Genomic DNA, 18287 nt, shown 5'->3' on the forward strand with positions numbered 1-18287 from the left:
AGACAATACATGTAACAGGCAGAACTTGACACGTTGTCCCAGAACGTCAACAACCAACGCACCCAGGGTACCTTTCACGTCGTATGTGGACGTGGATGGTCCATGATATGTGATGAGGTCGGAGTGAAAATATGTTGCCTCCCCTACACTGAGCTCTGTGTGGCATACAGTTGGCAGGTGTAGTTCGGCAGAGAGAAAATAGTTCCTACATGAAACTGCTCACAACAAGGTCTGTGGATTATCTTGTGTGAGCAGATCATGATTTCTGGAAAGAGACATTGTTGTTGTTTGTTTATTAAAGCAAGTTGAGCACCACAAGCCAAATGCCATCTAGTTATATTATATCCGAGAGAAGGCAGACATATCTATGGCCGATATCTCCAACACTGCAACTCACACTAAAACAGTCTAGACTAATAAACAGCACTATAGGTAAGAGGGAAAATATGTATATTTGATTTTGGGGTGAACTGTCCCTTTAAGTCATTCTTCAGTGCATGAGATTGGGTAATGTTCTGCAGATGCATGGTTCTGAAATGAACTTTTATGTAACTGGATTCCAGCTAATTTGGTGGCATATCAATTAAACTATGAAGTATGAACATTTAATTTCTTAATGGATGATCTATTAAAGATGAACTAATCACATAACGTCATCGTGACTTTGTTAATGGCGCGCAACAGGAATTAATGTCACATCCTGCATTAATTCATGCATTAAATCATCGTGAGTCACGCTCAAGTTAAGCACTGCCTGAGTGTATGATTTGTGCCCTTATTAAGGGGTGTTACTCAGCATTAATCCAGGTGTTCACCTCCCTTCAGGTACCGTTATAGGCTGGTACATTAGGAGATTAAATCCGAAGCCTGTTGACTTTGCCTTTACATCATTAAGCTATAAAAGATGAGGGTCCACTTGTTTCCTCTCTGGCTGCACCCTTCACTCCACCCCCACCTCCTCTTTATCTCTCAGTGTGTGTGTGTGTGAACGTGTGTGTGCGCATTCCTTCGCATCCATCCAGCGGAGCGGCAGTCGGAGGTTGAGGGTCCACGCAGAGAGGACACACACTCGGGGAGAAAAGCAGCCATCAGTGTCGGCGTTACAGCACAGGAAGACATGCAGGTACGACACAAATATATTTATGTTCTATTATTTCCCGACACACGACAACGTGACAGCTTTAAATTATGGTTTTGTTTTGCATGTGGCAAAAGCAAAAACGCGCCTTAAGTTGCATCGATGCACTTGTTGGCGAAATTTATATTTATATCTTATTTTTTCTGGTTTTCCTTTTTTCACAAATTCCTCATGACCCTCGGAGGCTCATTTGCTCCCACTTTTGCCGAGAGCTGAGTTTCCGAGTGAAGTTATGTAATTGCATCTCCGCTGGAAGCTGTGGAGGAGACGCTCTCCTGCAGACGGCTTCCAGCAAGTGTCACTTGGCATCACGTCTCCTTCTTCTTTTCCTCCCTTTCACGCCATCAATTCTAAGCATGTGTTTATCCGTGACATCTTTTTTTCCCTGCGTGACCTCGTGTGGCTCCAAGTCATTCGAGCGTCACGCGCGAAAAAAAAATCCGCGCAGTCTGCCTGAAATCCTCAATTCTAGGAAGAGGAGGGAGATTGTGATTGTAATTCTGCCTAGGCTCCCCCCCTGGCTAAAGAAACAATTTAGCAGATCAGTCCTCAGCAACAAGCAGCCTCTAAATCTGAGGTAATAGACTGTAAAGTGAAAGCCCAGCCTCCCTGAAGTGACTTTCCGCACCTTGCAATGCTCATTAATGCTCCCACAATGATCTGTTTCTGGTTGAGGTTCCCCCTCTGTGAGTGTTCCTCACGGAGGGCTGTAAAACAAGAGAAACCTGTTACTGCAGATGCAAAAGAAGGATGCTGCTCCTCTCGTCATTGTCGCACACTGGAGGCTGAAACCTGTGCGCACTTTGGTTAATGTCACCTGTTTGTTTGTGCACGTTTGCAAAACATAAGATCAGTGACAGAGGAGGGATTTATGATCATGTCAGACAGCAATAAATGGTCTATTCCTACACACACACACACACACACACACACACAGATGAATGCACAAAGACATCTGCATGAACACACACAGCTCTGAGTGGTGTGTATGCAGAGCTCCTCTGTGAATGATGAAGCTCATCATCAATCACTCAGTGAGTCGATCTGTCAGTCAGTGAATCGGTCAATCAATCAGCATAATCAGGTGGAGAGCTGAGGTCTGCAGATGCATTTGTGTGTGGATGTGTGTGTGTGCTTGTTTTTCCATTTTTTCCACATCTTTTATTCATCATGTTACATGTCCTTGCTGGTAGTGGCTTCAGAGTATTCATTTTTTATTCATTCAAGTGATTGATTTCATTATCAATTAATCCAGAGACTGTTTTCTCCATTTATCAATGAATTGTTAGTGCACAAATTGTCAGCGCATTGTGAAAAATGTCCGTCACAAGCAATCAGAGCAGGTGGTGACATTTTAAAATGTCTTGTTTGGATGTTCAGATATTTAGTTTGCCTGTACAGAAGAATAATAAAACCTGAAAACATTTACAACCAGCCTTTATTGCTCAGATAAGGATTCATTACTATCAAAAAAGTTGCAGATTTATTCCCTGTTGATTGATTAATTGACCAATTATTACAGCTCCTCTGGGTATTTTCTTAATAAATTGATAGTTGTTATGTCTAAAATGGCAAAAAAAAAAAAAAAAAGATCATAATGGTATCCTGCAGTCCAAGATGACATCTTTAAATTACTTGCTCAGTCCAAAAATCCTTTCAAAATGCAAAAATATTCAATTTAATATCAAAAAAGACTAAAGAAAGCAGCCAAACCTCACATTTGAGAAGCAAGAACTGAACAACGTTTGGTGTTTTTGCTTTAAAAATGACTAAAACAGTGAATCCGACACAATAAAATAACTGCTGATTCGGTTACTGTTGATTGTTTCCGCTCTAAATTTCTATTTGTTTTAGATTTTAAAACTACCAGTCTCTCCTGTTCCAGTGTATTTAAATATTAAACATACGGATATTGATATTTTATATTTATTTTGAACGTTTAAAAAGACAAAAGACAAGAACATACAAACAAGCAGACAGAAAGAAAGAAAGTAGTATTTACCAATAATGAAAAGCATAATGAAAAGCATTTGTCAGTGTTACTTTGATTTACACGTCTGCAAAGGAGTAGGAGAAAATATAAACTTATTAAATCCCACCCCTTCTCCATAAGTCATTGAGTGATCCATGATTTACAGGTATAAACATAAGTCGTATTTAACAAACGCTTTCAGATAGTATGATGTTATTACTATCAGCAGCCGTTATTAGCAGCATTTTGACGTCTGCTGTATAGGCCGACTCCAACATTTAGTTTTTCTCTTTCCCCCATCTCTCTTTCCATCTGAGTATTGACACATAGGTGTTTGAATTAAATCACGCTGTGAGGCATCTGGTTGCCTGATATTTTACTGTGACTCACTTCAGTCTGTTTTTTGCAGAAAAAAATGACTGTTTGATTAATACGGTGTTTTTTTGTTCGCTCCTTCTGAGTCATTTTCAGTGAGATCAGAGTCCTAACATCGTAATGTTTTCCTGTTTGTAACATTATTATGTATTAGATTTTTCATCTGTTTGATAAAGGATCAGTGGTGAAGTCTTGAATTTACTTGATTTGATAGCGTTTACACCTTTTATCTACCTCTACATCCATTAAAGAGAAGTCTGGTGATATTTCTTTTTTTGTGGTCATTGTCAACAAACAAAGACCAGGACAACAGGGAACTGATCCAACTTATAAGTGATGCCTGATACATCTTATTCCTCTGTGACATAGAGCTCAATTGTCAAGCTACTGGCTGACATGTTTCAACATGTTTCTTCAGTTTTCCACTTAAATCTACAGCAGAGTAAAAATGAGAGTACAGCATATATTCTTAGCCCTGTTTTAAAAATACAAATTTCCAGTAGGAACTGATGGGCTCAAGGCTGAGCGGCACAGACAGGCTGCTGAACTTGAAAAGAATTGTGAGACAGACTAAAGCATGATTTATAGATTTATAGTTATACGTTAAGGAGTTACTGTACAGTGAAGCTACCAAGCCTACGCAGGAAGCTGTCAGAGCCCACTCCTTTTCACCACATATTTAACAAATCCATTTCTTCTGCAAAGCCTCCACTCACCGCCATCACTCTGCATCTCAGTGAATTAATGAAGGTAAACACAGCAGTTGCACGAGTGTAGTCTCCAATTCAGTAACACAAAACGCTGTTAGTTACCTGGATGAAACTCTAGTTGTATAAATACATCGTAGCCGAAGCAAAGCAATTTGGTCGAATCACATATGACACATCAGTGTAGTGTAATCCCATGCATCAGGCATAAAGCTGGATTAACACATTGACGTTCTTGTTTTCTTGTAATGGGTTTTGTTGACAATGACAACAAAAGTATACCAGCTGTATCCTGAAAAACAAGTCCATTTAATGATGTGACAGCACTGGTTAAGGTTTAATTAGGGTCAGGCCCAAAGATGATGTCATGGTTTGGGTTAAGATAATTGCTTAGTTAAAGGTCTAGTGTAGGATTAATTTGCATGTAGCAGGGAGGTAGCAGATTATAACCAACTGAAATTTCCTCCATGTCCCAAGTGTGTAGGAGAACTATCCTGGCCAAAGTGAAAAACACGAATAGCCCTATGTAGAGCCAGTGTTTGAGTTGTCCATTCTGAGCTACTGTAGAAACAACAAGGCAGACTTCGTGGAAGAGCACCCGCTCCCTGTGCAGAAATAAACGGCCCATTCCAAAGCCCGGTATAAACTGTGTGATTCTGGGCTGTCCCAGTCCCCAAAGTTGTCGAAATCCGGTGCTTGGACAGTGACTTTAGGCATCAGAAACCAAAGACAAAAGGCGTCCTTTAGCGTCAGCATTATACATGGCCGGTTGCTGTTATAGTTTAACAGGGGGAAACACGAAGGGACAAGGACGAAAGTTAAGGCGGTGAAAGTCCTAGTGGGACAGGCAGCAGGGTGGCGGATGGGTCCAACAAACACTGACTTTCACCTGAGAGAGTGGCGTTTGCATCCTGTAAGATTGTAAAGTCAAACCCTGTGTTTTTGTTGCCTAAACCCAACCATGTGTGTTTGTTGTTGAAGGAAAAACATCAGTTTGTGCTATTGTACCGATGTAGTGCATTTATTTTGAAAGAGACAGTATGTAAACGTTACATTTCCTGTGAATACGGAGATGTATCTTGAAAGAAGACAATCTGACACGTTGTCCTGGAACATCAACAACCAACGCACCCAGGGTACCTTGCACGTCGTATGTGGACGTGGAAAGTCCATGACCAAACGTCAATGTGTGACGAGGTCGGAGTAAGAATGTGTTATCGTGAAAGAAATGTGGCGATATCTGGTCGTGGCTCTAAAACGGTGGTCCTACATCACACAGTGAGAGAGGTTCAATGATGGCACATGCCACGGTCTTGTGATCAAAGACAGCCTGGGATAAAATTCTGACAGTGTCTGAAATTTTGGATGACCATCTCACTGTGTGACTGCTGTTATGATGTCTGCTCACAAACCAATAGAAATGCAGCATGAAATGACGCACTGATCAGCGCCACAATGCTAATACGAGCTCTCGTTGCAAAATTGGGGCACCAAGTTGGCCCCTTTTCCCCAGCCATGACCGCATCCATATTCTCCTCCGCCGCCTCCTCCTCTTCAAACTTTCTCAACACACATAATGCCACTATAGCAACAGCTTGATTCATGTTTGTTTTCATGTTTCTCTTACAACTACAGCGGCATAGATGGATGACACGCTAATGACATTTTGTTCTTGCGTATTGATGTAAGTGGGCATACGTCATTGCCTACGATTCAGTAGGCGCTGTCATCATACATTCTGCACACATCAAACTTGATGTTTTACCCAAGTTTATTAGATCCATGCCGTACAGTGTAGCTGCACTAAACTTATGAGATTGCTCAAATCTCACAGTCTGTAGGAGGTTTAAGGTAGTCTGAGTGGGCAGAAGTTCACTGCATAGATCAGCCTCTCATTGGGCAGAACGAGCCACCCGCTGAAGTCCCGCCCTACCACCTCCGGTTGTGTAGCAGTTTTCAACCCTTTTCAACACGTCCTTTACTAACTTTTGCAGTGTTTGGTCTTGCGGGGATGTAGCCATTTTTCTGCCATGGTTCGCGTCCTGTAGGCGATATTTTTGTGGGCGTGTTACACCAAAACTTGTTTCCCCCTGGCAATATTTTTGCAAGCGCAGTGTTGCTGTGGCACCGCCCAGAACGATTGTGATTGGTTGAAAGAAATACAAGTAGCCGGGGCGTTTTTTTTCTCCAATCTTAAAGTGAGAGTGAAAGTCAGACCTTTCTTTTCTTGAGAAAGGTCTGGTGAGCGAGACTAGGTTTAAGGTAACGAAAACACGACGATTCCTAGTTTCACGTGATTAGAACTAATATAAAAAAGATACTTTTTATATTATCTTCAATGTCTGCCAGTATATCCCCTTAAATCCTACACAGGACTTAAGGTTTGAAAAAATCTTTCCTACTTTGTCAAAGGTTGGGTGAGTTTCGTCGTCATCATTACAGTAATACTGACTTGGTTAAAGCTGGAGTGTGTAACTTGTGTCCCCCCCTCTGGCAGTGAGAGTACTTTTACAAACACTCATTGCATCTCCTCTGCCCCCAGGAGCTCTCTCATCAGGACTTCCTGTGGAAATATTTCGACTTTAATCCTTCCTCTGAACACTGAGTTTCTTTCTCATCTGGAGTATCCACTAAAGAAACTTTTCTTGGATGCCTCTTAGGATTTTCTGTTATAACTTCCGCCAAACTCTTAGTTGCTGCTCCATCACTATGGTCTCCTCTCTCCTCCTACCACCTTCAGCTCTGGCTGGTTGACCACAACTCAGGTATACTGGGAAATACAGAGCTTTCCCTGCTCTATCAGTATTGTGTGAATTTGTTTGGCGAGGGCTTGAATGTAATGCATGTTTATATGTTTAAGTCTCACACTCCTCTCTTGTCCAACCCAGTCTCAGGTTAGACACTGACAAACAAAGCTGTCCTTTCATGTCAGCATGATATGTGGCTGGTCGCCATCATTGCTTAACAGTGCCAGCAAAGGGACAACAGCGAAAGTTAAATTGGCGATAGAGGGTGGGAGGTGAGGTTGATGGGTCCAACAATCATCGACTTTCACCTGGGAGGCCGGTGTTTGCTTCCCCTTTGATTGTAAAGCCAAACCCTGTTCTTTTTTCCTAAACCTCACCACGTGTTTTTGCTGCCTAAACCCAACCATGTGTATGTTTACCAGTAACCAAATTTATATTGAAAGAGACTGTATGCAAAGTGTAAATTTCCTGTGAAAATGGAAGGCTATTTTGAAAAGAGATAATGCATGTAACAGGCAGAACTTGAAACGGCATCCCAGAACATCAACAAACAACACACCCAGGGTACCTTTCATGTCATATCTTGACTTGGAAAGTCTGTGACCAAACGTCAATATGTGACGGGTCGGAGTGAGAATGTGTTACCCTCTCTTTATACTGATGGTATGTACACTGCATCTACAGTATTGTAGGAACAATACATTTGTTGTCATGGAAAAGCTAATACTTTGGCAAGCTAACTTCTTCATCCTCTCCTTCTTTGCTAGCTGGGTAAAATAAAAGGTAAAATTCAACCCCAAATTACCTCCAGATTTGGAATGAGCTTTGTCTGCTTGGCATTTTGCCTCGCTACCTTTGCCTTTTTTCAGCACTGTTTCCAAGATTTTCATAGCCTTCGTTTAAATGCATGCTGCTACTACCTGGTTGCTACCTTTCCATAAAGCTGGGAGCTACATGCCCACAAACATCCCAAATACGGCAAAATACCAAGAAAATAGTAAAACACAGAGTCTCTGCAGATAAATACACCATCACACACTTCTAGTGGGTCAAAAGTGGTGACTAAGAGGGATTCATTTTTGTGTTTATACATCATTTTATGGGAAATTCCTGCATAGTATACCTTTGGGCAGTGGTCCCCAACTGGTCCAGCCACGGGGTCCAGATTTCTCTTTAGTCATTAGTTCAAGATCCACAGAGTTTAATACATTCAGCGTCATGCTTGCATTTGGCCATGTCCTTGAACAAGTTTGCTGCCATCACCTGACTTCCTTTGTTGCTGCGTCATAATTACCATGGCCGTTAAAGGGCTTTGTAAAGGTATCTCACACTAGTTCAAACAACTAATGTTTCATGGATAGAGCAGTCTCATGGTCAGTTTAGTTTGTTTTCAGTTTGCGTCATGTATTTTATTTTTTTATTTATCAGTTATTTAACACTTCGGTAATTGAAAAATTCGGTTTTGGGATGGCAAAATTAGCCTGCACGTGCACCTCTATTATTCTGAAGGATTGAACTTAAATCTGAAGATAAAAGAAGCTTTAATGATGTTTCACTCTGTTTTTTAAGCTCACACAACATAACAAGTATGCTACAGTGGAAGCTTTCTTTAAGAAACTCAGTCTGACGTTTCAGTTTTCCACAGAGCAGCATGTCAGTCAAAGCAGCCACACACACACAGTCAAGCTGCACAGATCAGTGACACCACGCCAGACAGGCTGACGGCAACTCACACACACACACGCACACACACACACACACACACACACACACACACACACAGTGCATTGTGCTGCACCTGATAGAGTGTCTAAGGGACCCACCTGTTCAATAGGTGGAGTGATTGGTAGATTTAGACTGGTTAAATAATTTATCAGGTCTGGTAACTGTATCCTTTAAAGTGGGAACAGGGAATGGCACCACACACCTCTGATCAAACACCAAACACAGAGAGCTTCTCATCACTGTGCTGCAGAGAAACCGCATATGTTAAGGCCATTTTATGCTGAAATCTTCACTTCATCTATCTTTAATTTTCTCAGGATCTGGGAATATTTATCATTGTGAAGTAGCTTTGATATGGTAAACCGGTGCAAATGGAGAATTTCTCTTTCTTCAGCATGATGTAAGTTAGCGTGCATGAAAAAATCACACATACACACACGTCCTACATGATTGTACAAGGCACAGTGTTATCGATCCACAGGGGGAAAAAGCAGTGGGGTGAAAAGAAACTGCTGTAAAATATCCATCACTGATCAATTAATGTTGTGATGCTCATACACGCTGTCTGTATTGTCTGTCAGTGTACTTATTGACCTATACGAAGAGGTATGACAGGACAGAGTTTGGCAATCTGATATGACGTGTGTGTGTGTGTGTGTGTGTGTGTTAGAGAGAGGAGGAGGAGGAGCTGATAATTGAAACATGGCTCCTCGATTGCTCGGTGCCTCCCCAGAGTATTATTTTTTTCTCCACATGAAGGCTCACACATCAATATAATACTCTTTCCCTCTCTTTCACACACACACACACACACACACACACACACACACACACACACACACAAACGTACCAACAGCATGCGGTCCATATGGATGTGCCGTCCTCCCACAGTCACACTGATTCACACTGACAGCCATACTGAGCGGCTCAAGCAGTCAGGACACAAATAGTATCAGCTCTCGATAATCAGCCTGCATATTTTCCTGCAGCAGGCTTCATGTAAAGCGCCATGCTGCACACAGCCGCATCTTACGGACACATACAGCTGTGCAGATGTTTTTCTGTCATCTCTCAGTCAAGGTTGCTGTTCTGCTTTTTCTGCTGTTTTATGTAACAAACTGAAAACAGAAGGCGGTGCATTTCCAAAAGTTCATCAGTCTGGCACCCTCACTACCGTCCAAACTACCATCTGCAAAGCTGTTTTTCTGTTGTCAAGTGACTCAACTTGTTTTTGTTTTTCATCGAAAACCCTTTCTGCTTCAGCTTAACTGTTTTCTGGGAAATTACATTACAGGGAAAAGAAGTTGTAGAACAAAAGGTCAAAATAGAGAGCTCTTTCTTGTGTAACAATTTTTAAGTTAGAATTAGAGTGCCCAACGTGCGTGCGCAACGGCAGCAAGAAAGAGCGTATTTAAAATGAGGGGCAGTAAGATGATAGACTGACAGAGAAAGTGTGTCACTGTGCTGTTGGTTGATGGTGAAACAGCTGATGACTCCATTGACTTAATGACACCTAGAGATAGTGAGTGAGCATATGTGCAAGGAGTGAATGGCAGGGTGAGAAAGAAAACTTACAGCCTGAGCATGAGTATTGTCTCCCTGACTGAACTTTCACTAGAGCTTCATTTAGCAGGTGGCTGGTGCTAATTTTCAACGAAGTCCAGGTCCGTCACGTGATGCCAATGGGCCACAAAGACTTTTTTACCATTGACTTAAATTGTGAAGAAGACGTGTGAATCAGTGGATAAGTATTACAGTTCCCATAAAATGACTTGTTTCACTCTCAGGATTTGATCTATTTGCTCCAATAACAAGTTTAAAACTAAGTCACATGATTTTATCCATTCACGAAAACAGGAGTCAGCTGCGCAGCTGACGTAAGTTAGCTGCTTGATGGAAGTCTTGAGTGCAGTTGCTCTATGGGCCCCATGATGGGTAGATCCAGGTAATTTCATTCCACTCAGTGTGCCGCTGAGCACTTTCTGTCTCCAACAGTGTATCCAGTTCTCTTTTTACATCCATTGGTTTTAGTCACTACGGTTAGTTGTGCTTTTATTGTTAAAAAATCATGGTTTTGGTTTTTAAAAAAAAGCTAAGCAGCTTGCAGATATGTTATTACGAACCTTATGTGACTTTGCAGATACATTTGTTAAAAATGTTTCCTTCTTATGTTTATTTAAAAACAAACAGCATTATGTTTCTCATGAGCTCAGTCTCACTCTGGAGTCGTCGAAATCCGGTGCTTGGGCAGTGACTTGTAGCATCAGAAACCAACGGAAAAAGGCGTCCTTTAATGTCAGCATGATATGTGGCCAGTTGCAGTTATAGTTTAATGGCACCCGGCGACGTTGGGGAAACGCGGAGGGACAAGGATGAAAGTTAAGATGGCAAATGTCTGACTGGGGCAGGCAGGACGGGTAGGGGATAGGTCCAACAAACACCAACTCTTAACCGAGAGAGCAGTGTTCGCATCCTGAAAGACTCTAAAGCCAAACCCTGTTCCTTTTTCCTAAACCTAACCACGTGTGTTTGTTGTTTAAGGAAAAAAAACATCAATTTGCGGTGTTGTACCGACGTAGTGTGTTTATTTTGAAAGAGACTGTATGTAAATGGTAAATTTCCTGTGAAAACAGAAGTGTATTTTGAAAGAACACAATGCATGTAACAGGTAGAACTTGACATGGCGTCCCAGAACGTCAACAACCAACGCACCCAGGGTACCTTGCACGTCGTATGAGGACGTGGAAAGTCGATGACCAAAACATCAATATGTGACGAGGTCAGAGTGAGAATTTGATAGGACAGATTAAAAAGACAAAAGAAATAAACGTAATATAAGCAGTCAGGCTGATAGAAATTTAATTCTTTATATGGATCAAACTACAGAAGTGCTAGATCCTACATTTCCCACAATACAAAAAACTGTTATCAACGTAGTGTTTAAATGCTCAGAGCAATAAAATCCGACACGTCTTTGTACTGTCCCTGTTGTTTCCACATTACAACTTGAAGCTCATGAACACACCAAAGTCAGAAGAATGACTTCCCATAGGACCAACTGAGGAGCACGTGAATGCAGCATTAGTCCTTCGCTGCTTGGTAAATGCCCCGTTTTTCTGGTATAAATTTGCTTTCTCCAAACCCCAGTGGCATCCACAGTTATTTTCTCCAGATTTAAGACAGAGTAGCCGACATTATCTAGCTGTTTTCACATGTGTAGCAACTCCTTGTCACTAGTAAACCGATTTATACAGTAAAGAGTAGAAGAACATCCGTCTATGTGTCGGTTATCTTTTAAAGAAGCACTCGGCCTTTTCTTTTTTCTGCTGCCAATCATTTTCTAACTCTTGGTATCACTTTCTTCCAGCTTGCTTTGGAGCATATCTCCACGTTATATGTCAACACACAATGTCAACAAAATGAGCAAACTCCCAGTGAATTTGTGTGTCGTCCTCATGCTGCTTCAAGATTTGAGACCATCTAGCTCTGGGCTCCTCTGCAGGAAGTCCCAGGTGGTAGGATTTATGTGCGAGGAGTTTTTATCAAGTATTTACTGTATCTCTCTCCCTTGGAGCTGTCAGTCCTTGTCACCCAGCTCCTCCTCCTCCTCCTCCTCCTGCCTGCTCATCTCAACCCCCCACACATGCACACAAAATCGCACTCACACAGGCAGCTGAAGCTGCCTCCCTTATGTTTAAGTCCCAGTTGGTATTTCTGCCTCACCTTGAGAGTAGCCCCGGTGACAGGTGACATTACGGAGAGAAAGAGAGGAAGGTGACTGTAAAATAGATTGGAAACAATGGGGAGATGGAGGACAGATTTGTGCTGACATCTAGGGTGAAGAAAGACTATAAATATTAATATGAACGGCTGATTAAATGACTGTTGTTTTCCATTACGTGTGTGTGTGTGTGTGTGTGTGTGTGTGTGTGTGTGTGTGTGTGTGTGTGTGTGTGTGTGCGCGCGCGTNTGTGTGTGTGTGTGTGTGTGTGTGTGTGTGTGTGTGTGTGTGTGTGTGCGCGCGCGCATTTTAATTGCAAGTTAAATTAGGTTAGGTCTTTGAAATGTAGCTCTGTGGATCAATTAAATCTCCTCAGAGTGTTGAACAATAGATATCGAAAGAGAAAAGGAGCACAGGACAGAATGGAGGTCTGTGATTGGGTTTATGGGATCAGTAGGGAAGAAAAATCACATTAAAAAAAATATATAATAACCATTTTTTAATAATTTTTTTTCATGCAGCATATAATGTGCTTTACAGTGGCTTTCATTTATGTTTATGTAGCTAATGTTTGCTAGAGCCTCGAATCACAGTGTGTTCTCAGCCTCACTACTTGCCACCACAGACTACCTGGTTGAGCAGCAGCTTGTGAGACTGACCCATAGTCAGCGGCTGCAGAAACCCAAATCCCCAGCTCCTGGGGATCAGACAGCAGGGAGAGAGTGGGGCGACTCTGGGCTGAATGAAAGAGCTGCGAGCAACTGCACAATGAAATAAGATTAAATAAATAAATCAATGTATGGAGAACATACGCTGGACTGTCGTGGTGAAGAGGGAGCTGAGCTGGAAGGCAAAGCTTTTGATTTATGGGTCCATCTATGTCCCAACCCTCACCTATGGTCATGAGCACTGAATAGTGACCAAAAGAATGTGATTGCTGACACAAGCCGCCGAAGTGCGTTTCCACCATGGGGTGGCTGGGCTCAACCTTAGAGATAGTATGAGGAGCTCAGACCTCCTGAGGGCGCTCGGAGTAGAGTCGCTGCTCCTTTGCGTCTGAAGGGGTTAGTTGAGGTTGTTCGGGCATCTGATCAGGATGCCTCCTGGGTGCCTCCCATTAGAGATGTTATGGGCATGTCCCACTGGTAGGAGGCCCTGGGGCAGACCCGGAACACGGTGGAGGGATTATATATGAGAGAGGGACGTCTGAGGTGCTTTGCTGGGTGTGAGGCGGATGAAAATGGATGGATGGATGGATGGATGGATGGATGGAAGGATGGAAAACACTGGGTTAGTGTATGAAGTGTGTGCAAATACCCATCTGATGGGAGACGACAGAAAGGGGAGAACTGCAGGAGGGTGTATTATCAAATTCTGCTTTTTCTCCAGCTTTAATTCAAACATATCCCCGTTTAACTACTTAGTTTCATATTTTCAAACAGTATAGTAAAGGGAAGGACAAAGCTGCTAACGTTAGCGTAGACTCTAAGAAGTCATGCTCAGTAATTGCAGGTTTTAAGCTCATTATCCTGCCATGCTAACTATTGTTTGGGAAACGATAAACAAGGCACAATCCTCCAAACTCTTATTATATATATATATATATATATATATATATATATATATATATATATATCACTAGAATTATAGTCGCGTGCACACTGCTTTAACAGGTGGAGAAATCCAAAGCTTCACACACCTGTTTTTCCTAATTATCCTTGCTAAACTGTGATTGGATAGCCACTGTTCAGAGAGGGGGTTTAACAAACGATCCACTCTGTCCTTAATTGAAACCAGGTTTGTTCTGAGGTTTTTTTTTAACTCCTGTGTGCACTATCACTAAGCTGCAGCGCGGGTAAGTGGGCGGTTGTATATGTGACAAATGTAAAGTGTATTCGTGTGTTTGTGTTTCTATGTGTGCATTTGGGTCCTGGTGTATTTATAGTCTTTGTCTGCTTTTATGTCTCTGCTCTGTGTGCTCATCTGTAGATGTGTTGTGGATGCATGTGTGGTTTGCATACGTTAATGTGGCTATTTTTGTATTACCGCACATTAGATGTCCTCACAGGGTAGAACATAAAGCTCCTAGGCAAGAGCTAATTTATGATAAAACTGTAGAAAACTCTGTTGAAACGTATGACAGAGTGTGATATTCCCTTCTCTGAATGCGTAGACAGTAAACAACCAACTCTCTCAGCAAAGCTTGGCTGCTGCTGTGTAGAAATTAGCTCGTCTAATATTAGATTTTTCATCGGCCAACTCTATTTTGGATCCAGTTCTAATATAAATACCTCGATCCATTAAGCTTAGAGTCTAACAAAACTCATCTTGAAACAAACTTTTATCTCCTCTCTCTTAATTTAGACACAAAACAATTAAACAAATTAAATTAAATTGAATTAAACAATTAACAAAATATTTAGTTCTTTACCTAAAAAGCAAAAATGTAATTTATCTGGCAAAAAAAAATCACAGTTCTTAACATTAAGTATCTTCAAATTATTGTAATTTAACCCTGAAAATATTGGATGAGGGGATTAAAATTAAAATGAGGGGACTGAATTGAGATTTGCTAAAATGCTACCAAATCCCAACTGTAACTGTCAGAGAGACATTTTTTTTCTTTTTACCTGAAATTTAATTGAAAGGCTTTTCATATTTTCTGTCACGTTTGAATTAATTGTCATTAAAAACTGATTAAAAATGTAAGAAACAGGTAATTGAAAAGGTAACTTTAATTTAACAATTATTTAAAATATACCACCTTTTAAAAATATTGTTCAGCCAAAGTATAATGTATTGTTCTTAATGTAAGTTTATTTTGATCGAGAGTAATGGGTCACATGACTCAGGGGTTGCACCTGCTGCATTATGGGCTGACACAGTATGGTGGCAGAGAGCGCCAACATGGCTACAGAGCAGAGAACCGACATGGCTGCAAAGGAAATACATACGGCCCCAAAATAATAATGTTCTGCACGGTCCAAGAAGCACACACGGTGATTATCATTTTGCACGTTTATTTGGTTTGTATCTGATTATAATATTTATAAGTGGCCTGTATGGACAATTTATAATATTTTCTGTTGTTGTGCTAACTTTTTAAGACCTCTCTATTATCAGAAAATTCATGTGAGAGACTATTATTGGGCACGTCTAAATGCTGGACATTTGTTGAGAGACTCTGAAAGTAATAAATAGATTTGTATTTCAAACCTTGTTTTTATGTTTATAGTTTTCACAGTGTCTGCAGAGGATTGAAGGATGGAAATAACCCTTAAAAAGACATCTGTATGACGTGTGGCTATTATTTCCTTGGACTGGTGTACACCAACAATATTAACATGCAACATTAATTTGTCCACAAACTAATTACATTTTTTATACCAGTGCTGATACAATACTTGCATTTCAGTCCACTACTAAAACTACACTTTTCCCAATATCTTACTTTGATAATAACGGGCATCTGTGCGAGAACTTTGACTAAAGAAAATAGTAACTAAAACTATTAGTTTAAGTGAAGAACTGTCTGTATTTTATCCATACTCTGTGCTACACAATTCTGTTGGTATAAAGACCAAAATAAATCCCTCCCAAGAAAAACAACAGCATTAGTCGCTTCATAAAATGCCCCCAAACCGTATATGTTTACATCTAAGTGAGAAAGCCCTCCAGCAGCTGCAGGAATGTGACTAATTGTTGGTCTGAAGCAAAAGAGAAAATAGTGTGATGCTGTTATCGAGGCACAAATTCCTCAGAGGTCAGAGGTTGGTGTGAATGGATGGGTAAACAAACAATGGACTATACAGCAGGACGGTGGTGTAGTCTAGTTTATATGGTATATACACACATAATTGAGGGCATTTCAAATGAAACCTCCTGAAACAATTTACTGTAAGCAGCCAAGGACATTTGCAGCCAGGGAGATTTAAACACTTTGGACTCTGAGCTGATTTTCAACTGTTCTCACAGTTCATACTGTTCACATTGTTATGTATCAGGACATGCTGCTAATCGTTTTTGTTTTATGGGGAATTTGCTCTCCAGGAATGAGTTATTGAGTTATAAACAATATGATCATGTGTTTTGTTTACTGGGATAGATGCAGATCTTGTGATAACAGTCATGTCAGCTGTGACATGAGACTGAGAAATTGTAAACCACGTAGGGGTATGCAAAAACTGACATTTAATTATTCTTAGAGTATTGTTCCAAATAAAAAAAAAAATGAAAAAATTGAGGCAGTTGGTTGGTTGGTAGGTCAAACTCAAAGCCGCTCCTGTTTGGGAAGCCACCATATACTGCCCTCCATAGGGTTTACCCAGCAGTTAAGCAAGACAGGGGATCTTTACTTGGGTCTTGAGGAGCTGCACTGTTTATTCAATGTCAAAATCTTAACATTTACTTGTGCATTTACTACCACTTCACAGCTTTACTGCTAATTTCCTCTCTGATCTGATTGTCAACAGCTGTCTAGTCTGAGTGCATCTCTCTCAACCACACACACACTGAGCTGAGCAGGGTGGGAATGAGGAAAGAGGACACAATGTGATGTCATCCCTATTTGTCATGTTTTGATGCTTGGCGCTGGGGGCAGACTGACGACTGACTGAAGAGTGACTAACGACTGATGTGACAAAATAACTCAACACTGACTTTTAGTTTCAGGCAGGACACAAACACCGGTCTCCTGTTAATTTTGACAGCTATTTTATATTCAGTCCTAGTTTGGGACAAAAACACCTATTAGTTTTAGTCACATTTAGTCATTTTTATCCTTCATAGTTTTAGTCTAGCTTTAGTTGCCAAAAATTCAAAACCTTTTAGTCCGGCTGCGTATCATGCTGATGTTAAAGGACGCCTTTTTTCATTGGTTTCTGATGCCGCAAGTCACTGCCCAAGCACCGGATTTTGACAACTTTGGAGTGAGACCGGGCTCGTGTGTGTCATACAGATGCTAAACGGTGCATTGTGAGTCTGTATGTGACGCCAAGGGCCTCTGACCAAGTAGTCTGTGTGCTTGTTTGTTGTCACGACACCTTTTTTGTGAAAACAAATAGTTTGTGAAAGCTGAGTCACAGAACTGTGTTGTAGCGTATCCTTATGCATTTTTAAGTGGGTATATGGAAAGCTTTCTTAGTGGGTACACAGTGTAAACCTGTGCATCGCTGTTTGTTTCTCATTTCCACCTCACAGTCAGCATCAACCACGTCCCCTAACCTTAACCATGTGGTGTTATCATAATGATGACAAAGATCCACTAACATTATCAAAGATGTGATTTTAACCCAAACCACAATGTTTCAATAATCTTAAAGGATAACTTCGGTATTTTTCAACCTGGGCCCTATTTCCCCATGTGTATGTGTGCGTATGATTCATAGGTACAACTCGTTTTAACAACTGCGCTTCACCAACTGGGTGTGGCCAGGCGGATTTTGCAAGTTTGGCGCACCGTGCGCCTGGCGCAGCTACTCCTCTATCCCACCTCCGTCCCTCCTACCGGTGCAAGTCGGAAAGAGGGAGGAGAGAAAGCGTGGAGTGGGTTTTACACACATTACACCAATCAAATGAGCCCCTCTCCTTGCCCTTAAATGCGCCGCACGAAGAGAGTTTACTCAATTCGCCATGGCAGAAGAGAGCAGCAGCGTCAGACGGCCAAACTTCTCCCAGGAGGAAACTGATGTTTTGGTCCGGGAGGTCCAAGCTCGCAGTGTCCGAATATACATAACTGCGAGCAGACCTCCACGGGCTGATGATGCAAAGGTAGCCTGGGAGGAGGTCACCACAATTGTGAATCAATGTTGCGTTTCTCTCGTGCGCGCGCTCTCTCTCTTTCTCTCTCGCAGTTTCACTCTGTTTCTTTTCTTTTGACTTTTCTAAGATGACAGATGCTGAA

The 18287-nt window shown here is 41.4% G+C and overlaps 1 protein-coding gene across 1 annotated transcript in view; it reads left to right on the forward strand.

The window, feature by feature from the left end:
• The first annotated feature begins 1006 nt into the window (after positions 1–1006).
• Positions 1007–18287, forward strand: part of kcnip3b (Kv channel interacting protein 3b, calsenilin) — a 75649-nt gene continuing 58368 nt past the window's right edge. The window contains exon 1 of the mRNA XM_050050866.1: positions 1007–1123. Coding sequence (XP_049906823.1) covers positions 1118–1123 — 6 coding nt within the window. The 5' untranslated portion in view covers positions 1007–1117. The remainder of the gene's footprint in view (positions 1124–18287) is intronic.

This window comes from Epinephelus moara, chromosome 8 (assembly GCF_006386435.1).
Source record: "Epinephelus moara isolate mb chromosome 8, YSFRI_EMoa_1.0, whole genome shotgun sequence".
Lineage (NCBI taxonomy): Eukaryota > Metazoa > Chordata > Actinopteri > Perciformes > Serranidae > Epinephelus > Epinephelus moara.